This window comes from Pyxicephalus adspersus, chromosome Z, assembly GCF_032062135.1.
Source record: "Pyxicephalus adspersus chromosome Z, UCB_Pads_2.0, whole genome shotgun sequence".
In the NCBI taxonomy this organism is placed as follows: Eukaryota; Metazoa; Chordata; class Amphibia; order Anura; family Pyxicephalidae; genus Pyxicephalus; species Pyxicephalus adspersus.
Genome location: NC_092871.1, coordinates 88,309,267 through 88,327,633, shown reverse-complemented (window position 1 = coordinate 88,327,633; position 18,367 = coordinate 88,309,267). Strand labels below are relative to the sequence as shown.

At 45.1% G+C, this 18,367-nt stretch overlaps 1 protein-coding gene across 1 annotated transcript in view; it reads left to right on the top strand.

Moving 5' to 3' along the window:
• The first annotated feature begins 4,875 nt into the window (after positions 1 to 4,875).
• STARD8 (StAR related lipid transfer domain containing 8) overlaps positions 4,876 to 18,367 on the top strand; it is a 74,967-nt gene continuing 61,475 nt past the window's right edge. The window contains exons 1-2 of the mRNA XM_072429775.1: positions 4,876 to 4,988; positions 9,518 to 9,551. Coding sequence (XP_072285876.1) covers positions 4,944 to 4,988; positions 9,518 to 9,551 — 79 coding nt within the window. The 5' untranslated portion in view covers positions 4,876 to 4,943. The remainder of the gene's footprint in view (positions 4,989 to 9,517; positions 9,552 to 18,367) is intronic.

Genomic DNA, 18,367 nt, shown 5'->3' with positions numbered 1-18,367 from the left:
ACTGGTGGTTGGATTTGGAGGAATGTGTCCATGATAGCCAGGTTCTGAGTTGCAGTGTTGTGTGATGCTGGGTGTCATTTAGGCCAGAGTATTGGAAAAATGCGACAATTTACATGCTGATTTGTCACCAATCCTTATGAAGAAGCCTCCTTATGATTTTTCCTTCAGTAAAATTTTACCAAAATTGTCATGAGATTTCCGATTGCTTAGAAGAAATTCACATATTACAAGTATTAAAGTATATTTAAACTAATATTACATTACATCCAGAATGACTTATAAACAACAAGCGTACTTATGTGATGGTTGGATGGCTCTGTTTATAAACAAAGCTAAGTCAGCTGTCTCTGACTAAATCTTCCAAGTTTTGCCAAAATTTCAGGAAAATGAAAATGTCCATTGTTGTTCTTCAATCTGCGGGAGCTATTTTAAATTAAAACACCTTTTCTTCCGAAGACTCACATCATTTTTGCCTTCCTTATTGACTCCAACGTGTTCCCTTGAACTGTTAAAATTTTACCCAAATTTCCAAAAAATTTTCATTTTTTCCTACTTTGAAAGATCTTTACAAGCAACCTATTAACACCCTGCTTTACTATGTCATGGTGTGCATGGGAATTCTACATGCAACTGTAGGTTTAGGCTCATGTGCAACTGTGTTGGCATGAGGCATACGTGTGTGCATAGGTACCCTGCCAGAACAATATCCTCACGGACATGCACCGCCAATTCCAAAATTGGCACCATAAGGCTCAGAGCTTTAATAATAAAGTGCCAAATAGTCTTCAGCTTCTGATTATTATTAAAACAGGATCCTGATCCTGATTCTGATCCTGCAAACCCTTGTACCCAATTCAACCCCTACTTGCTGGCCCAAATTGTCTCCTGACCATGGCTTGCTCTTGTTTAGCCCTTGCTGGCCCAGCTTGTCTCCTGGCCATGCTTGTACTGATAAGTAATGGTTGTTCTAGACCAGCTTTTTACCCCTGAGGAATCTTTGGAAGAGTTTTAAGATCTCGGGGGAACCCCCCTCTAAAATATATTATCAATGGTTATTCAGAAGAATGCCCCTTACAGTGGTGGTTAGAATGGTCCCCTTATAGACAATAAGTGTTGCCATGCTGGTGGATCTGCCATGTGACCTTGCACCCAGAACTTTGCAGGCACCATCAAATGGAGATCGGTCAACTTCAACTAAAAGTATCCTTAGCAACCTCTGGAATAGCCCTAGAGTTCCAAAGAACCTAGGCTAAGAAAGTCTACTCTAGACCCATAGCCAAGGGTTGGCTCCAGCCACTTTTTCCTCCCCCTTTTCTGCAATTGTTCCTCGGGGACCGGGCTCAATTACCTGATACAGCCAATCACCATCTGGTATGTGGATGCTGTATTTTTCAGGTTCCTGTGCCAAGGCATTTTTGTTCTGCCAAGCAAATCTGACCAGAACAAACAACCAGAACAAACCAGTGGCCAAGCATGGAGGTGGCACAGAATATACCACCTGCAGGGGCTTTATAATACAGCTGAGTGCCAATGAAAAGGGTGGAGCATAGGGCAACTGACTGGGTCATCCTACCCCACACTCGCCCCCTACCTGGACTACAAAACAATGAATCTCTATGCTGTAGAGATGAGTTTACTTACCCTTCTGGTGGCCTACGTGTTGCAGCTCCGCCCCTGCAGGTAATCCATCCTTAAGGTGTGTAGAATTCCTTGTCCCCCTGCCCCACCCCATGATACAACCCACCAGTCTGTATGTCTTTACAGAATACTTTACCATCATTTTAGATATGCATATTCAAATAAGACTTGTTTTGGGAAACAACACCCCATACCCTACTAATGTCAAGCAAGGAAGAAATAATACGGTCCGCACTGACCCCTTCAGTATAATGAAAGGGTTAATTGTGGGGCCCCGGACATTCTGTGATTTTCCACTCACTGCTATGCAGAAAATTCTCCAAAAAGGTCAACAGAAAAATGACAGAACAGGGATCCTTCTCAGAGAGCTTTCAGCAGCTGTGTGGGGAAAAAGAGGGGATTAACCCTGAGCGTGCCGCCTGCCGCCCAATGGAATGAGCCATGGATGGTAAAGATGAGTGCGATATGGCATGGGTTGGGCAGGGGTCATCATTATCCATCATCTCCTGGTGGATAATACATTTTATTAATAGGGACCTAATGTTAAAAAATGTTCTCCATTTTTTGGAACTCCATTACCTTATTACCTCTATATTAGGCCGAGCTGTTTCCTGGTGATCAGACTTTCTTGTCTTTGTTTGACCTCAGCCCTCAAACCCTAGGCATCAAAATCCTCATTGACATTCATTGCTATTGGCCATGGTTGGCCAAGATAAGGGTGAGAGGGGGCACCAGGGGTGAGTGGGGTCATCATCATCCATTGTCTCCTGGTGGATATATTCTGGTAATCAGATTTCTAAAATTGGAGAATTAGGGTATCTTAGAGGAAGTGTCCATTGTGTTTTTTTTTTACTGCCTTTGCCGAGTGGAACCTGTAAACTGAGGTCATCGAATCCCCATTGACTTTCAGTGAACAGTGCCCATGGCAAGTCTGGGGTTGCAGTTAAACTCCTTCGTGTTGCGTTTTATTTGGGCATGGTGGGTCCTATTGAGGTGCATTGACCTGCATGCGATGAAGACCAAATGCATTTTTTTAGCATTAAAAAAGAAGACCTGTGGTCACCTAACCTTCGAAGTAGCCACATGTGGCCCATTGACTGTCAGTGAACAGTGCCATTGGCAGGTTTAAGGTTGAAGTTAACCTCCTTCGCGTTGCATTTCTTTGGGCGTGGCGGGTCCTAATGAGGTGCTTGGAGCTTTATGCGATGAAGACCAAAAAACAAAACTTTCAGTATTTAAGAAGAACACCTTTGGTCACCTACCCCTCAAAGTAGCCATATGTGGCTTATCGACTGTCAGTAAACGGTGCCAGTGGCAGGTCCAAGGTTGTGGTTGACCTCCTTCGCATTGCAGTTTATTGGCATGGCAGGTCCTAATGAGGTCCAATGAACTGCAGGCAAAGAAGACCAAACCCGGTGTTTTTGGCTTCGAAGAACATCCTTAGTCACCTACCCTTCAAAGTAGCCAAATGCAGCCCATTGAGCTGTGTCCATGGCAGGTCCTAGGATGCAGTTGACCTGCTTCGCATTCCTTTGGATGCGGCAGGTGCTAATGAGGTGCATTGAACTGCAGGCAAGGACCAAACCCAGCATTTTCGGCATATAAGAACACCTGTGGTCACCTTCATACTACCCATATGCGACTCATTGACTTTAATTGCTGCTGCATACCATGGCCATGGAAGTGGCAAACGGGGTGTTACCTATGAAGGGCACCAGTCTCACAGTCCTTTAATTATTTATAAGTGAATACAGTGTGAGAAATTATGCACCTAAATCTGATCAGTAAAATCTCATAGAAGCTTCAACATGTTCACAATGTTTGTAAAGTGTAATTATGTTAATATAATCCCTGGTGATGAAGAATGGGGGGGGGGGGGGTGATGATCTGGCACTTCCTGTTATAGGGTGACAACATTGTATCTCTGTCTTCCATTAGGGTTGTCACCCGGTCCCATATGGTCCCATATTGGCATGCTTTACCCTGCAATGGTCCACTGTTATCACCATGAGGATGGAAGCAAGAGAAAGCAAGTGGAAAGGTAAGAGGTTGTAGATCAGAGATTTGTGAACACAGACAAGATCAGCACAAGGTTTGAGATTTACATGGAAACAGTTTGTGACCCTGAACAATGCCAGAACAAAGATGGCACTGTGCGTATGGACATAAAAGCAGACGAAGGGGTTGTGATCCATGCAAGACTTTATACATACCATAAAGCAGAACCCTGCCGCATTACTGAGAATGCACTTAGTATACAAAACAAATCAAATCTCCGATGACAGGTCCACTTTAGGTAACTATCACTCTCACCATTGGATTCTACATTAAGTGATGATTTCCTCACTCAGCTGTAACAGCCAATAAGAAGAGATAAAAAATATCTAAGACTTTGAAATTTCAAAGGACGTTTTATGTCTGGAAAGATCCATTTTATTCCCAGGCATTTACATTTGTTGTAATACCCCAACTGTCCACTAGTTAGCAGTGTTGAACCTTTAATATTCCCTACTTTCCACATTACATTTATAGTGGCTCCTCTTTTAGGGCCCATTCACACCACTGCTTGCACGTTATGGTCCATGAGATCCTTGTCATTTCCTGGGTGACAATGGTCCATCTGTGTATTCTAATTATACTCATGCGTGCTTGTCACCCCAATGTGCCCGTTACAACCTGCATTACGCAGACATGGGGCACTGTGGCCGCCATCTGGAAACTCGCCCTAAAAAGTGCCATACAGACATTGCTGGGGGGTATGTAGACAGGGAGTGGGTGGAAAGAGGAAAGGATGCAAAATACATTATTTGATTTATTTTTAATATTTTGCACAGAGCAAACTAAATGCCATCCAGTTTAGGGTGGGGGGTATGGAGGCGTGTGTGGGGGTCATACATATATATATTACAAGATGCTGGAAAAGGGTTAATCCACATGTGGGCCTGGCGGTAAATTTCCGTTATTCATGAATCCTAGCGGGTGAGTTCAGGGCCCCCCTTCTGTGGGTATAAATAGAATCCTTGTGGAGGGGAAGTGTTTTCCCTTGAATTTTGCAGCGTTGGGTGTCCCGATGATTCCAGCACTGAGTAAGAACTCGGCGTGCGTGCCAACATTTTTCCCTGCCGGTCCAACCAACGGGATGGAAGTGCAGGATTTAAACTGAGCACTCCGCCCCCTCCATCTGCACTGACAGCTCCGCACAGCTGTTCTGCCTCCCTTTTCCCATGGAGTTGCCCCAGGACGGCCGTATTCCAGGATCTAGTGGGCCCCAAAATCCTCTGTGAGGGTCCCCTCTGCCGTACAACATGACCCTGCTGGATCTGTTCAGGGCTTGCTTTAAACGTGAAAAGGTAACATGCGACGCAGGCGACAGCTGAGATGCAATAGAAGCTGCGGTGTGGCTGCTGAGTTTGGAGATGGAGTGTGATGGATATGTGCGTATGGTGATAGTGAACCTTGGACCATGTCCGCCATCGGTTCACGGAATTCTAAGCCGGGGGCCCTTTTATTGGATGATAGATTCAAGGGGCGCTAACCAGATCCCCAACATCTCCAGGGTCCCATTTAGCAGAATGGTGGGAGGTGCAGGGAGCTGGGATGATGAGCATTTGAGGTTCCCAATTGCCTCTTTTGCCTCCTTGTGCACCCTGTATTATAATGCCTGTGTTGTTTGCATTCCAACAACTGCTTGAGGTTTCCTGTGATGGAGTGACAACATTAGAGTACAACTGGGAGCTGGGGAAAAAGCGTTGTCACCCATAACAGGAAGAGCCTGAACAAGGACCTTCATGGCAGGATCAGCAGGGAATATTGTAGTACAGATTTAAAAACAATGAAAATTATTTTTTTTTTTTAATTGCATTAATGCTTTCAAGATTAAATGCCACTTGAAATATTTTTGAATGTTTACTTCATACTATACTGGGTTTTTATATATAAGAAGTCGTTTAGGACTCTATATGCTTTGTATTCTATGTATTCTATATGCTTCTCTGTGTTATTTTTCATTTTGTTGGAGGGGCAAAATGTACACGGTGCACAACGCAGGAGTTTCGGCACAATCTCTGGCACAAGGATGAGTGCCATAACCACAAATGTCTGGCCCCAGTCACAGCTACAGGCTGGTTGCCCTGGCATGCTGTGCATTCAATCATCAGTCTGCAATTCTGAGGGTGACAACACTGCTTCTGCAACGAGACACTGAAGGAGGAGTGTTGTCACCCTTTGAAAGAAAGTTCTTGTTTGCAAATTTTTTTTTGTAGTAGAATAGATTTTATCTACTTTAAATATAATCTATTTTTTTAGAACTGAAATGAATTTCATTTTTAATTTTATTTAGGACATTATATGTAAAGGATTACAGATTTGAGGATTGGTAGATTATGCATCCAATGGTGTTGCTGAAATGGAGACCTTGCAAAGCAGACTATATGGCCAAAGTAGGTGGAACCTTACAGATGATGGAGTTCAGGTGTCCCCAGTGAAGGGTCCTAGTACGTCTCCATCATACAAAGACATTGTAGACAATTGTGCTCTTCCAGCCTTGTGGTCACAGTTTGGTGAAGACCCTTTTCTGTTCCCCCATGACTGTGCCCCGGGGTACAAAGCCCCCTCCATAAAGACATGGGGTCACCAGTTTGGTGAGGAGGAACTCGAGTGTCCTGCACAGAGCCCTGACCTCATCCTACTGAACACCTTGGGGGTGAATTGGAATGGTGAGCCAGGTCTTGTCATCCAATATCAGAACCTCATCCCACCAATAGGGGCAACGTCCCCGCAGACACCCTCCAAAATCTTGTGCGGAGCCTTTCTAGAAAATGAGAGGCTTTGGTTGCTCCTCATTGCTGGTCATTGGTAGGTGGGGAACACCATAATATTGGCCACTGGGGAAGGGTAGCTTACTGTATGTGGAGAGAGGGGGGGGGGGGGACTCCATATTAATGGCCATGGTTTTGGAATAGGCGTCCAATATGTTCATACAGGTGTGATGGTCAGGTGACTCCAAGCTTTGCCCGTATATATATTGAACTTGTATTTCAGACCTTAGGTTTCCAGACTGATTAGGAATCTACAAATGTCCCTGTATGGGTAGACAGAGGAGAAGGGCGAATTTCCCAAACTTTTGTCAATAAAATAAAATCTAGTTTCTGCTAAGGCCAAGCTTTTCACCCAATAGAGTGTTCCCATGTGTCACTGCAAAGCATCCTGAGCATGGACATTCAACCCCAGCAGCCAATAAGGGTTTAGCCCTCTTCTCCCTGTATAAACACCATATTGGGGGTTTCTCTTTCTTATTCTTGCTCTTGGTGGGGGTTGGGAGGGAGAATGTGTTGGAGAGGGCATTAAAGTTATAAAGAAACCTTCACAACTTGGAAAAGAAATCATACCGAATTCTCATCTCTCTGAGGCTGGTTAAGTTCTGTACAGAGGCAGAGACCTGTGGCTACTTCTTTCTGCTTTTGTCATCCCTGATAGGAGCTTCTCAGTGCTGCTGCTATCCCATAACTCTTAAGGCAGAAACCACCATCATTCTTATTATTATAGTTACTATTATTATTAATAAACAGTTTTTATATAGCACCAACATGTTACACAGTGCTGTACATTGGACTGTGGACTGCACACTTTCTGCATGCCTTTCTCCAGAATTTCTCTGTCTTTACCCCAGCACAATAGAGGAGCATGGCACAGGGTCTGCAGTCCTCATCCAGAGACTCTTCTGTATTGTTCACAGTTTACAGTGAATCATTTATAGAGTCTGTAGAGTCTTGATTCCCACATTTAAAAAATTGAATTGAAAAATAAATCAAAACATTATTTACATCATTTTTTAATAACAGGTGGCCTCAATATTCCCAACACTCAATTTTCTGCCACCACTGACTGTAGCAGTGTTTCTGAACCAGAGTTCCTCTATAGGTTGCTGGGGGTTCCTTGGACAATGAGCAGTCTGAACCTCTCAGGTCATTGTAAGTGACACTAATGATGTTGTTGGCTATCTGTAAGGGTGACATTCTTCCCACTGGCCAGCAATGTAAGAGGAATTCTTCTCACTGAGCTGGGGATATATATTTAGTAGGGGTTCCCTGAGAACCTGAAAATTATTTCAAGGGTTCCTCCATGTTAATAGGGTCAGGAATGGTTGGATCATTGTAAATCTCTTCCCCCAGTTTCTGTAACAGATATTTTCCATACAGAGATCACAATATAACGTGACATCATTTCGCCTTCCCATTGGCTCCCAAAAATGTTATCAAAATTTTCAATTTTTTTCTGCCAAAAATTTTAAACAATGAAATGTTTATTTTTACGTATCACTAATAAACAGATTCTGGATCTGTTAACATTCTTGTGGGCCAACATTCCCACCGCTGGATCATCCAACAAATGCTCGCAGCCTCTTGCAGTTTTTCGTGTTTTCTTCAGCTGTCGCCATTCTTCCAGATGGGAATGCGGTTTCTCAATGTCCGGCCCATAAAACTTTCCCTCTCCAAGCTGCTGCTGGATTGTTCACATTTTTCTAAGTCGATGTCAGCCCCCCAGGATTACATGTATCATAAACAACCACCATGTCTTTATTTTTCCTGTTTTCACTTTCCTTCCAATCAAGGCTGTGATTTCTTTCAGTCTCTTCTTATATATATGCAGTGATGGCTAATGATCTTTACACTTCCTATAAGTAATGGTGAATCAAATATGAGCAATCTGTTTCTGCACAGCCACTTTTATCCACTAGGGGTTGATGTGACAAGGTGACTACGCAGGAGCACAGTTTAGAAACAGGAATGTGGAGTTGTCTCACTATAACAGGAAGTGAGAAATGAGTAGTAGTAGATGCATTACCTCACCTCTAGTCTCGTCTCTGTGTTCTCTTCTCCAATCAGCACACTCCTAACACTGCAGCAGAGCAGATTGGCTGCTTGTGCTGCTTTCTAAGGTCTGCTATATAAATTTCTGCCTTTTTGCAATTTTTGTTTGCCATATAACTACACATGATACAACTATGCCAATATTATACTCTCTGTAATCAATGTAGTGTGGTTACCAAAGCCTTCTGGGGGTTCTACTTCTACTGATTGGTGAGTTTGGATCATGTTTACTTTGGGGACCTCCGCATTTTGTTTTTCTGATCTCCCTCTCCTGATCCTGGAATAACTCCCCCCACTGGTGTGACTCTTCTATAAATATCGAGAGGTGTCAGAAGCCACATCTGGAGCAGATTTAACTGCCTTGTCTTGTATGTGAATAGGAAGACCCCAAGGGTACAGGCTGCCTCTGAGGTTACAAAGTCAAAAACATCTCCATACCGGGGACACAACACCAATTGTGCAACCTGATACCGATCCACCATATCAGTGCCGGGAATTGTGCCGTTACCAATGTGATATTAAGGGAAAGAGGTCTGGGAAAGTTTAATATTTCTATGGTTAGGAAAATACTATCACACCGGATTGGCTATCCATCAGCCTCTGTGCCCCCCCCCCCCCCATGTCCTGGTTTGGCTAATACGGGAGCTTTTTTTGGCACATTCTAGTTTGTTGGGGTCACCTGATCAGTAACACCCCAGCTGTCAATCCAGTTGATTCAGATGGTGTGTCCTTCTGTGATGTCATAAGAAAGGACTACAGAACCCAGGGTGTCACCATGAACTCCTGTAGGAGTGAGCATGTGACCACAAAAGTGTAGATGTTCTTCTTTGCTTAGCATGGTCAGGAAGCACAAAATACTCAAAATGACTGGTAGGATCATCAGAGATTCAGCTTGCCACATCAATAAAATTCACCGGTGTTCACCAGTGTAATATAACCTCAAACTCTAAAATTAGGGTTTACTGAAGTTCTGGAGATGAAAAGTGACATGTTTTCTATTCTTCCTGCAGATTTTTCCATCCCGAAAGAACAAGAAGGCCGAAGGTAAGCACTTTATACAAATCCTTCAATGATTGAAATTTATTATCTCAATGTAGACCAGATTTCTCCAATGCCGGTTCCTCCAGAAGAACCCAGTGACACCAGTGATGTTTTAGTAATATGTGAGGGGGTCAATTCCTACTGATCACCATTTGAGGGGATATTGATCCCACTGATCACCAATGTAGGGAGCCTTCTTTTCATTGACCATATATGTAGACATTCACATGGACAAACATCAAGGATCTTCTCCAGAATGTTCTTCTGGTGTTCTATTTTAGGAGTGAATACTTTGTTTTTTTTCTTAGGACCAATATAGCCTAAGAGTATAGGAGTATTCAGTCCTAGGGGAAACACCCTAAGAACATTTAATCCTTTGAGTGGCAGGTTCATCTCCTGTAAACTTTGATAGTGTTTTACGCAAACATTGGGTTCAGTGAACTTCGAGGAGAATTGGTGATGAATGACCACTTCCTCTGACCACCAATGTAATGAAGCCCCTTCTTCCTCTGACCACCAATGTATTGAAGCCCTTTATTCCTCTGACCACCAATGTAACGAAGCCCTGTAATGAAGCCCCTTCTTCCTCTGACCATCAGTGTAATGAAGCCCCTTCTTCCTCTGACCACCAATGTAATGAAGCCCCTTCTTCCTCTGACCACCAAGGTAATGAAGCCCCTTTTTCCTCTGACCATCAGTGAATTGAAACCCCTTCTTCCTCTGTCCACCAATGTAATGAAGCCCCTTCTTCCTACGACCACAAATGTAATAAAGCCCTTCTTCCTCTGACCACCAATGTATTGAAGCCCCTTCTTCTTCTGACCACCAATGTAATGAAGCTCCTTCTTACTATGACCACCAAGGTAATGAAGCCCTCCTACCTCTGACTTCCTCTGACCACCAATGTAATGAAGCTCCTTCTTCCTCTGTCCACCAATTTAAGGGAGCCCCTACTTCCTCTGACCACCAATGTTACAAAGCCCCTTCTTCCTCCGACTACCAATGTAATGAAGCCCCCTCTTCTTCTGACCATCAATGTAATGAAGCCCCTTCTTCCTCTGACCACCAATGTAATGAAGCCCCTTTTTCCTCTGACCACCAATGTTACGAAGCCCCTTTTTCCTCTGACCACCAATGTAATGAAACCCCTTCTTCCTCTGACCACCAAGGTAATGGAGCCCCTTCTTCCTCTGTCCACCAATTTAAGGGACCCCCTTCTTCCCCTGACCACCAATGTAATGAAGCCCTTTCCTCCTCTGACCACCAATATAATGAAGCCCCTTCTTCCTCTGACCACCAATTAAAGGGAGCCTCTTCTTCCTCTGTCCACCAATTTAAGAACCCCCTTCTTCCTCCGACTACCAATGTAATGGAGCCCCTTTTTCCCCTGACCACCAATGTAATGAAGCCCTTTCCTCCTCTGACCACCATTTTTTATTGTAAGAGAAGCACTAGTCTTACCAACAGTTCATTAGGCTCTAAACTGAACACCAATGTAATTGGAGCTTGCTCTACAGACCATCACTAATGTAAGAGGAGCACTGACCACTAGTCCAAGGGTCTCTACACTGACCACCAATATAAGAGGGCCCTTCTTTACATTCCATCAGTGTAAGTGGACCCTTCTATCCTGACCACCAGGCACTTTTCTAACCACTAGTCTAAGGAGCTTTTCACTGACCATCAATGTAAGCTAGCAATTCACATTCCAATGGGTACTTTTTCTATTGACCACCAATGTGAGTAGACCCTGTGATGATATCGGCCTTTCATTACTTACATTATTATTATTTGTTTTATTTTATTTTTATTGCTGCTGATAATTGTGTTGCACATAACAGCCAAAGATATCAAACTTGCTACCCCCACCACATAACTGCTTATTTTATTTTGTCTGGTGTCACACGTTACTGTTCTGGCTTTACTGATAATATTATCAGGGAATCCTTGAGACCTGAATGTTATTTGAAGCATTCCTCTTTACTCCAAGGTTGAAAACGACTTCTTTAGGCATACAATTTTTCCTGGGAATTGGTTGCTATTCTTCCCTTTCTCAACCAGGTGGCAGCCGTATTATATCAGAATGGATGAATCATGTGCAATATGAATCTGCTGCTCATGGAATGGGAAGTTACAGAGGCCAGTGCAGCAATGTAGATTTTGCTTGTTCAGTTCACACTGCTACAAAAATCTGAAACCAAAATCTTACCTTTTGTTTAATGTTTAAATATTTTGCTACAGAAATAATTAGGCAACAAATGCCACGTCTACAGATGATTACAATGTGCCAAATCTGATTACCATATATGTGTGTGTACACTACATTGGGCTTGGGGTAACCTCTTGGGTATCCCCAGTACTGTCTTTACAGCTGATATCTTTTTGAAAGCTAAAATAGCAACACCAGCCTTTGCTGCAAAATTCACATCCAATCCAGAGATCTCCTCTGTAGCTTCTGCAGCACTTTCTTCTGCCACTAGATGTCCTCAGTCTTTTCGTAAGGATCATTCATTTTACTTCTTCTAAGCCTATGATGTCCTTGTCACACCCCCAGTGGACAGTGGAAGGAAGGGCAGCACAGTGATGGGGTCTTGTCACTCTGTTCTTTCCTCCTATCAGCTCCTTGTACTGCTTCAGTGTCTTAGGCTCCAGCCCTGCTATACTTCAAGTGGTTGTCAGTGGATCACCTTCCATTATATACATTCTCATTGTTGCAATTATTTGTATCGTTAGAGTTACCTGCGCTAAAGGATAAGTTCTCCATCAGTCCAACCTCATGATTTGAGAAACCTCAGGTCATCTGTCTCTGCGGTAATTCCCAGTCTGTGGGAGAACTTGTGACTGCTTTGTGATCTATATCATGCCGTGCTGTTCTGGGCTATGGATTCTTACCAGATCTGTGTGATTAAATGGCTGAAAGCATGTGACAACGAAGGAGCACTCAACAACAGAGTGTTGTCACCCTATTTTAGGAAGTGCCTTTGTGGCAGGATCATCAGTTAGTACTTTTCTCTGGTATTGTTGGCTTTAAGTTGCAGTGACATTGGCCTGTTTTATATGATGGTGTTCAGGAACCGCTGGCATGCCTGGCAGAGCAGACCAAGCCATGAACACGTCTATGTCTAAGAAATCTGAGCCTCAGAGGCCTCCCATGCAGCCTTTATTTGGAGTCACTGATTGATGCGAACAGCTGTGGCCCCTCCACATCCCCGGGGACACCCATTCTTCCCTGCTCCCTATGTAAAGTAATTCAATTTTTTGGACGGGTGGAGTGGCCATGTTGGTGTCATCGTTCTGCTTGTGTCACATGAAGCCGGTCACATATAACTCAGACGGATATATTCAGACACATAAAGGGAACTGGAAGTCTAAGAGGAAGATTGTTGTAGACCACAAAGTGACGCCGTGAATGGAGTCACAGTGTTGAGCCAAGGCAGAGGGGGGGTCACCGTGTTGTTCCGGCATATCTCTGGTGGAGATCATACAACAGCTGGGTCATACCTGTAACAACCCCGAGGACGTTTACCCACCTACACACCACCGGAGAGCTGCACCTATACTGCCAGACGCTGGTAGCCAAGGAAGCAGACACATCGACACGCTGCATGGGCTGTCCCAACCACAAGACGCCGACTCACAATTTCCATGAAGCTGCGGAGAACCTCCACACGCTGGGCTGATCCCTGCTGAGACTCTCCTGCTCGAATTTTGGACTTCTTATGTCAGGAATGGAGGACAGGAGCCGGATGTATGGGACCATGATCAAGAGGAGAGCGTCCAAGACCTGGAAACGTTTGAAGAACAGGTTGTCTACACCCGTAGAACCAGGTGAGAGGCCAACAGGTACCGGTGCCGTGTGGATGGGATGACCCCTGAAACCGGTAATATGTAGATGGGATGACCCCTGACAAAGGTTATATGTGGAAGGGATGACCCCAGACACTGGTACTATGTGGATGGGATGACCCCTGACACCGGTAATATGTAGATGGGATGAACCCTGACACCGGTACTATGTGGATGGGATGACCCCTGACACCGGTAATATGTAGATGGGATGAACCCTGACACCGGTACTATGTGGATGGGATGACCCCTGACATCGGTTATATGTAGATGGGATGACCCCCGGTACTATGTGGATGGGATGACCCCTGACATCGGTTATATGTAGATGGGATGACCCCAGACACCGGTACTATGTGGATGGGATGACCCCTGACACCGGTACTATGTGGATGGGATGACCCCTGACACCGGTTTTATGTAGATGGGATGACCCCTGACACCGGTTATATGTAGATGGGATGACCCCTGACACCGGTTATATATAGATTGGATGAACCCTGACACCGGTACTATGTGGATGGGATGACCCCTGACACCGGTTATATGTGGAAGGGATGACCCCAGACACCCGTACTATGTGGAAGGGATGACCCCAGACACCGGTAATATGTGGATGGATGACCCCAGACACTGGTAATATGTGGATGGGTGACTCCTGACATCGGTTATATGTGGATAGGATGACCCCTGACACCGGTAATATGTGGATAGGATGACCCCTGACACCGGTTATATGTGGATGGGATGACCCCTGACACCGGTAATATGTGGATAGGATGACCCCTGACACCGGTTATATGTAGATGGGATGACCCCTGACACCGGTTATATGAAGATGGGATGACCCCTGACACCGGTTATATGTAGATGGGTGACTCCTGACACCGGTTATATGTAGATGGGATGACCCCTGACACCCGTACTATGTGGATGGGATGACCCCTGACACCGGTAATATGTGGATGGGATGACCCCTGACACCGGGTATATGTAGATGGGATGACCCCTGACACCGGTAATATGTGGATGGGATGACCCCTGACACCGGGATGGGATGACCCCTGACACCGGTTATATGTAGATGGGTGACTCCTGACACCGGTTATATGTAGATGGGATGACCCCTGACACCGGTTATATGTGGATGGGATGACCCCTGACACCGCCACTGTGTGCATAATAGAGTTTTCCCGGGCCCATTTTACCCGGACACACCATCCAGCACTTTCTAGTAACCACTGTCTGTTTTTGGGTGGTCATGAAGAGATGGGTCACAATACAGGGGCTTCCACCCACCTACAGCTTCTTCCCACTTGTATGGGATGACCCCTGACACCTGCAATGTGTGGATAGCATGACTCCTGACACCTGCACTCTGCACAGTGCTACTTCTCTTGTACTGTACCCTGGGTGTAATTCTCTATATCTTTTTCTGATGATGGGCGATGAGATGTTAGTGAAGAGATGATTTGGGAGGGGGGATCCTTCACCATAAAATCCAGCTGCTGCATTTGTCAAGTGGTTGGACGGTTTCTGGGCACAGCAGACAATGGGAGTATTTACAATCTGAGGAGTGTGACAGATGTGGTCACAGCAGGATCAGGTTTTCCTTGTCTGTATGGTATTTGTATTGCTGTCAGTCTGTGGCCGCTTCTCATTTCCTCATACTGGGTTCAATCTGCCACCTGACAACACTTTGCTGTAACATTTGTATCAATGAACAATAAGCAAAGCCCAAGTTTTTTGTTTTTGGGTAGAATACGAACGAGACATATGTAGGAATTATTTTGGCCATATCTGTTCCATGGGGTCACCAGTTTGGTGTGGGGGAACTCAAGTGTCCTACACAGAGCCCTGACCTCATCCCTACTGAACGCCTTTGGGATGAAATGGTATTGACAGACAAAACACTAAAATCTTTTGGCCATGGTTTTGGAATGGAATGCCCAACAATCCTTCTTTGGGATGAATTGGAATGATGAGCCAGGTCTTCTCATCCAACATCAGCACCTGACCTCATAGATGGGGCAAATTCCATGAACGTGGAGGCTGTGGCAACCACAAAAGGGTCAACTCCATGTTGATGGAGATGGTCATTGCAAGACGGGCCAACTCCATAATCATGGTCATTGGTTGAAGGTGCAACTCCATATCAAGGACCACAAAGAAAACACAACCAATTGCATATTAATAGTAATGGGGTGGGGGCAACTTCTTCAATTACATAATATTAGTCATGGAGAAGTGGCCAATTCTATATTCATGGCTATGGATTTTGAATGAAATGTCCAACTCAAGCTTGTTTAGGAGTTTTTTTGGTAAATTGGAGACCCAGTGAGGTGCTGTCATCTTGACAGAGTGCCCTGCTGGGTGTGTGGCCCATGATACTTTACTCCAATGGCTGCATTCATGGCTGGTGTAAAGAGCCCTCAAAGATAAGGATTTAGCTCGCTAAGCCATGTTCTTCTCTTTGGATTGATGGCCACAGGACCAAACTGGATTATTGGCCAGGGTAAATTGGAACAGTGAGCCAGGTCTTCTAATCCAACATCAGAACCTCATAAATGGGTTTTCAAACCCTCCAGAATTTTGTGGAAAGTTGAGGGTGTTATAGAGAGATAAGTCCATATTAATGACCATTGGTGGAAGGTGCTTCTCCATATCATGAGGAGAAGGTGACCAACTTCATAAATATAGTAATGTGAGTGTGGAAACTCCTTATAGTCATTGGGGAAGGTGGTGCAGCTCCATGGGGAGGGTGGTGCAGCTCCATGGGGAGGGTGGTGCAGCTCCATATCAATGATCATGAGGAGAAGGTGGCCAATTCCATGTTGATAGTCATGGAGAGGTGGCAAACTCCATAATCATGGCCATGGTTTTGGAATGAGATGTCCAACTAAAACTTATTTAGGTGTTTTTGGGTCAATCTAAGACCTCGTGAGGTGCTGCCATCCTGAAAGGGTGCTCTGCTGTGTGTGTGGCCCCAGACCACCATACATTTCTCCAATGGCTGCATTCATGCTTGATAGTGAAGGGCCCTCAATGAGAAGGATTTTGCTCTACGTTGGTAATCCATGTTCTTTCCTTTGGTTTTACTGTAGAATTGCCCAGGGCCCAGATTACTCCAGGGCCCCTATTGTCCAAAAGAGCTAGACTGTAGAAGGTTGCAGTTACTGTCAAACCATCCGTGATTGGCCACCTCCCAAACCCCTAAGCTCCTTTACTCCCACCCCATCCATCTCCCTACAATGATTCCTGTGTAGCCCGCTGTATACAGAGCGACGCACCCCGCAGGTAGTGCATGTGAGTGGTCAGCACCCCAGCCAGAAGTCGGATTCAGTCTGTGCTCATTTCACAGATTCCTTTTTTTCCCCAATGTTTTTGCTGCGGATATATTTGGAATTTGTTGTGGATAAATATTGTTGGTGTGATCTGTGTGGGCTGCACCGCCTGGAGGTGACTCATTTTCATCCTCTGTTTTCTCACGTTGTGCGCCTCCTGCAGGGCGGGTTGTTCTGCGTGCAGAACATTCCTCCCGTGCAATCTGTGATTGATTTACACTTCTCTCTTCCATATCTTTTCCTGTTTGGGGCTACAATGCCTTTACCCCTTGGGGCAATGTTGTCGCCACCCTCAGAGGCTTCATCCCAAGCCACTCCCCAGCTCCGCCTCCAGGGGCTTTAGTGACAACAGCACCCTAATGCTGTGGATGATGGGGCATGTAGTCCCGGCACAGGGAAGTTTGGTTATGTGTGTGGTCTACAGAGCTCACTCTCAGTCCGGGGAATTGGCACTGGAAGATCAGGTGGGAGGGGCTTCTCCAAAAAGGCTTACGGGTGACCGGGGGAATATTTGGTGAATCCCAATATGGAGTCAAATTAACAGAATTCACCAAATAATTTGTAATGGCAGCCTCCCTGGTATTCCAAACCCTCATCAGCCAGGGCAACCATTGCTGACAATGCAGACAAGGAATAATCAGTGCGCACAGGTGTGTGCTGCTCATTCCGCAGCAAAGCTTAGATTCACCCTCATTGCACTGCCCATCATACAAAATGCAGGACTGCAGGCGTGAAGGGGTTAAGGGGACCGAACTTTATTTGCATCTAGAAAACAACATCCCCTTTCTGTGACAACCGTCACGCTGTGGTGGTGACCCTGGGACACGTTTCCCACATGGGATGATCGGAGTTCATGTTCCTTCTTGTGGTCAAAGCTGAACCTGAAACCAAAAATGTAAACAGAAGCCGAGATAATGAATGTCGGTGATACAATATTGTACTCACTTTAATTACAATGTACTCACTTTATTTTCTCATCTCAGTGCTGTTGATCGCCTGCAGCCTCTTTGCAGCCACTTCCTGTATGTAGGCACTACGTTACCAGGCCGGTGTATGCCAGGAAATGGGAAGCCAGAAACCCAGAATCCTCCTGGCCTCCAGCCATGCAGCCCATTCCTCTGGCTATGTGATTGGCCACGTTACTGCTCGGTATTGAGAACCGAAAGTGGGGTTCTTCTTTATGCTCTCCAATGAATCACTTGTGTAGCTGGAAGTGAAACCCCAACACAGAGGATGAGCGACATCTTTCTGTACTCATATTAGCTAACTCATCAGACATTACAGAAAGTCATGTGACCTGCGCCCGCTGCTTCTCTATAACAGGTTCATTCCTCGAAATAGGATGGGAGACTGGAGGGCCGAATTAACAAAGGGGAGACTAGAGGGCAGATTTAATGGAGTGGAGGCTGGAAGGCAGATTTCATAAAGTGGAGGCTGGAGGGCAGATTTTTTAGAATAAGGGCTGGAGGGCAGACTTCATGGATTGGAGAATGGAGGGCATATTTCTTGGAGTAAAGGCTGGAGGGCAGATTTCACAGAGTGGAGAATGGAGGGAAGATTTCATGGATTGGAGGCTGGAATGCTGATTTCATAGCGTGGAGGCTGGAGGGCAGATTTCATCAAAATAGA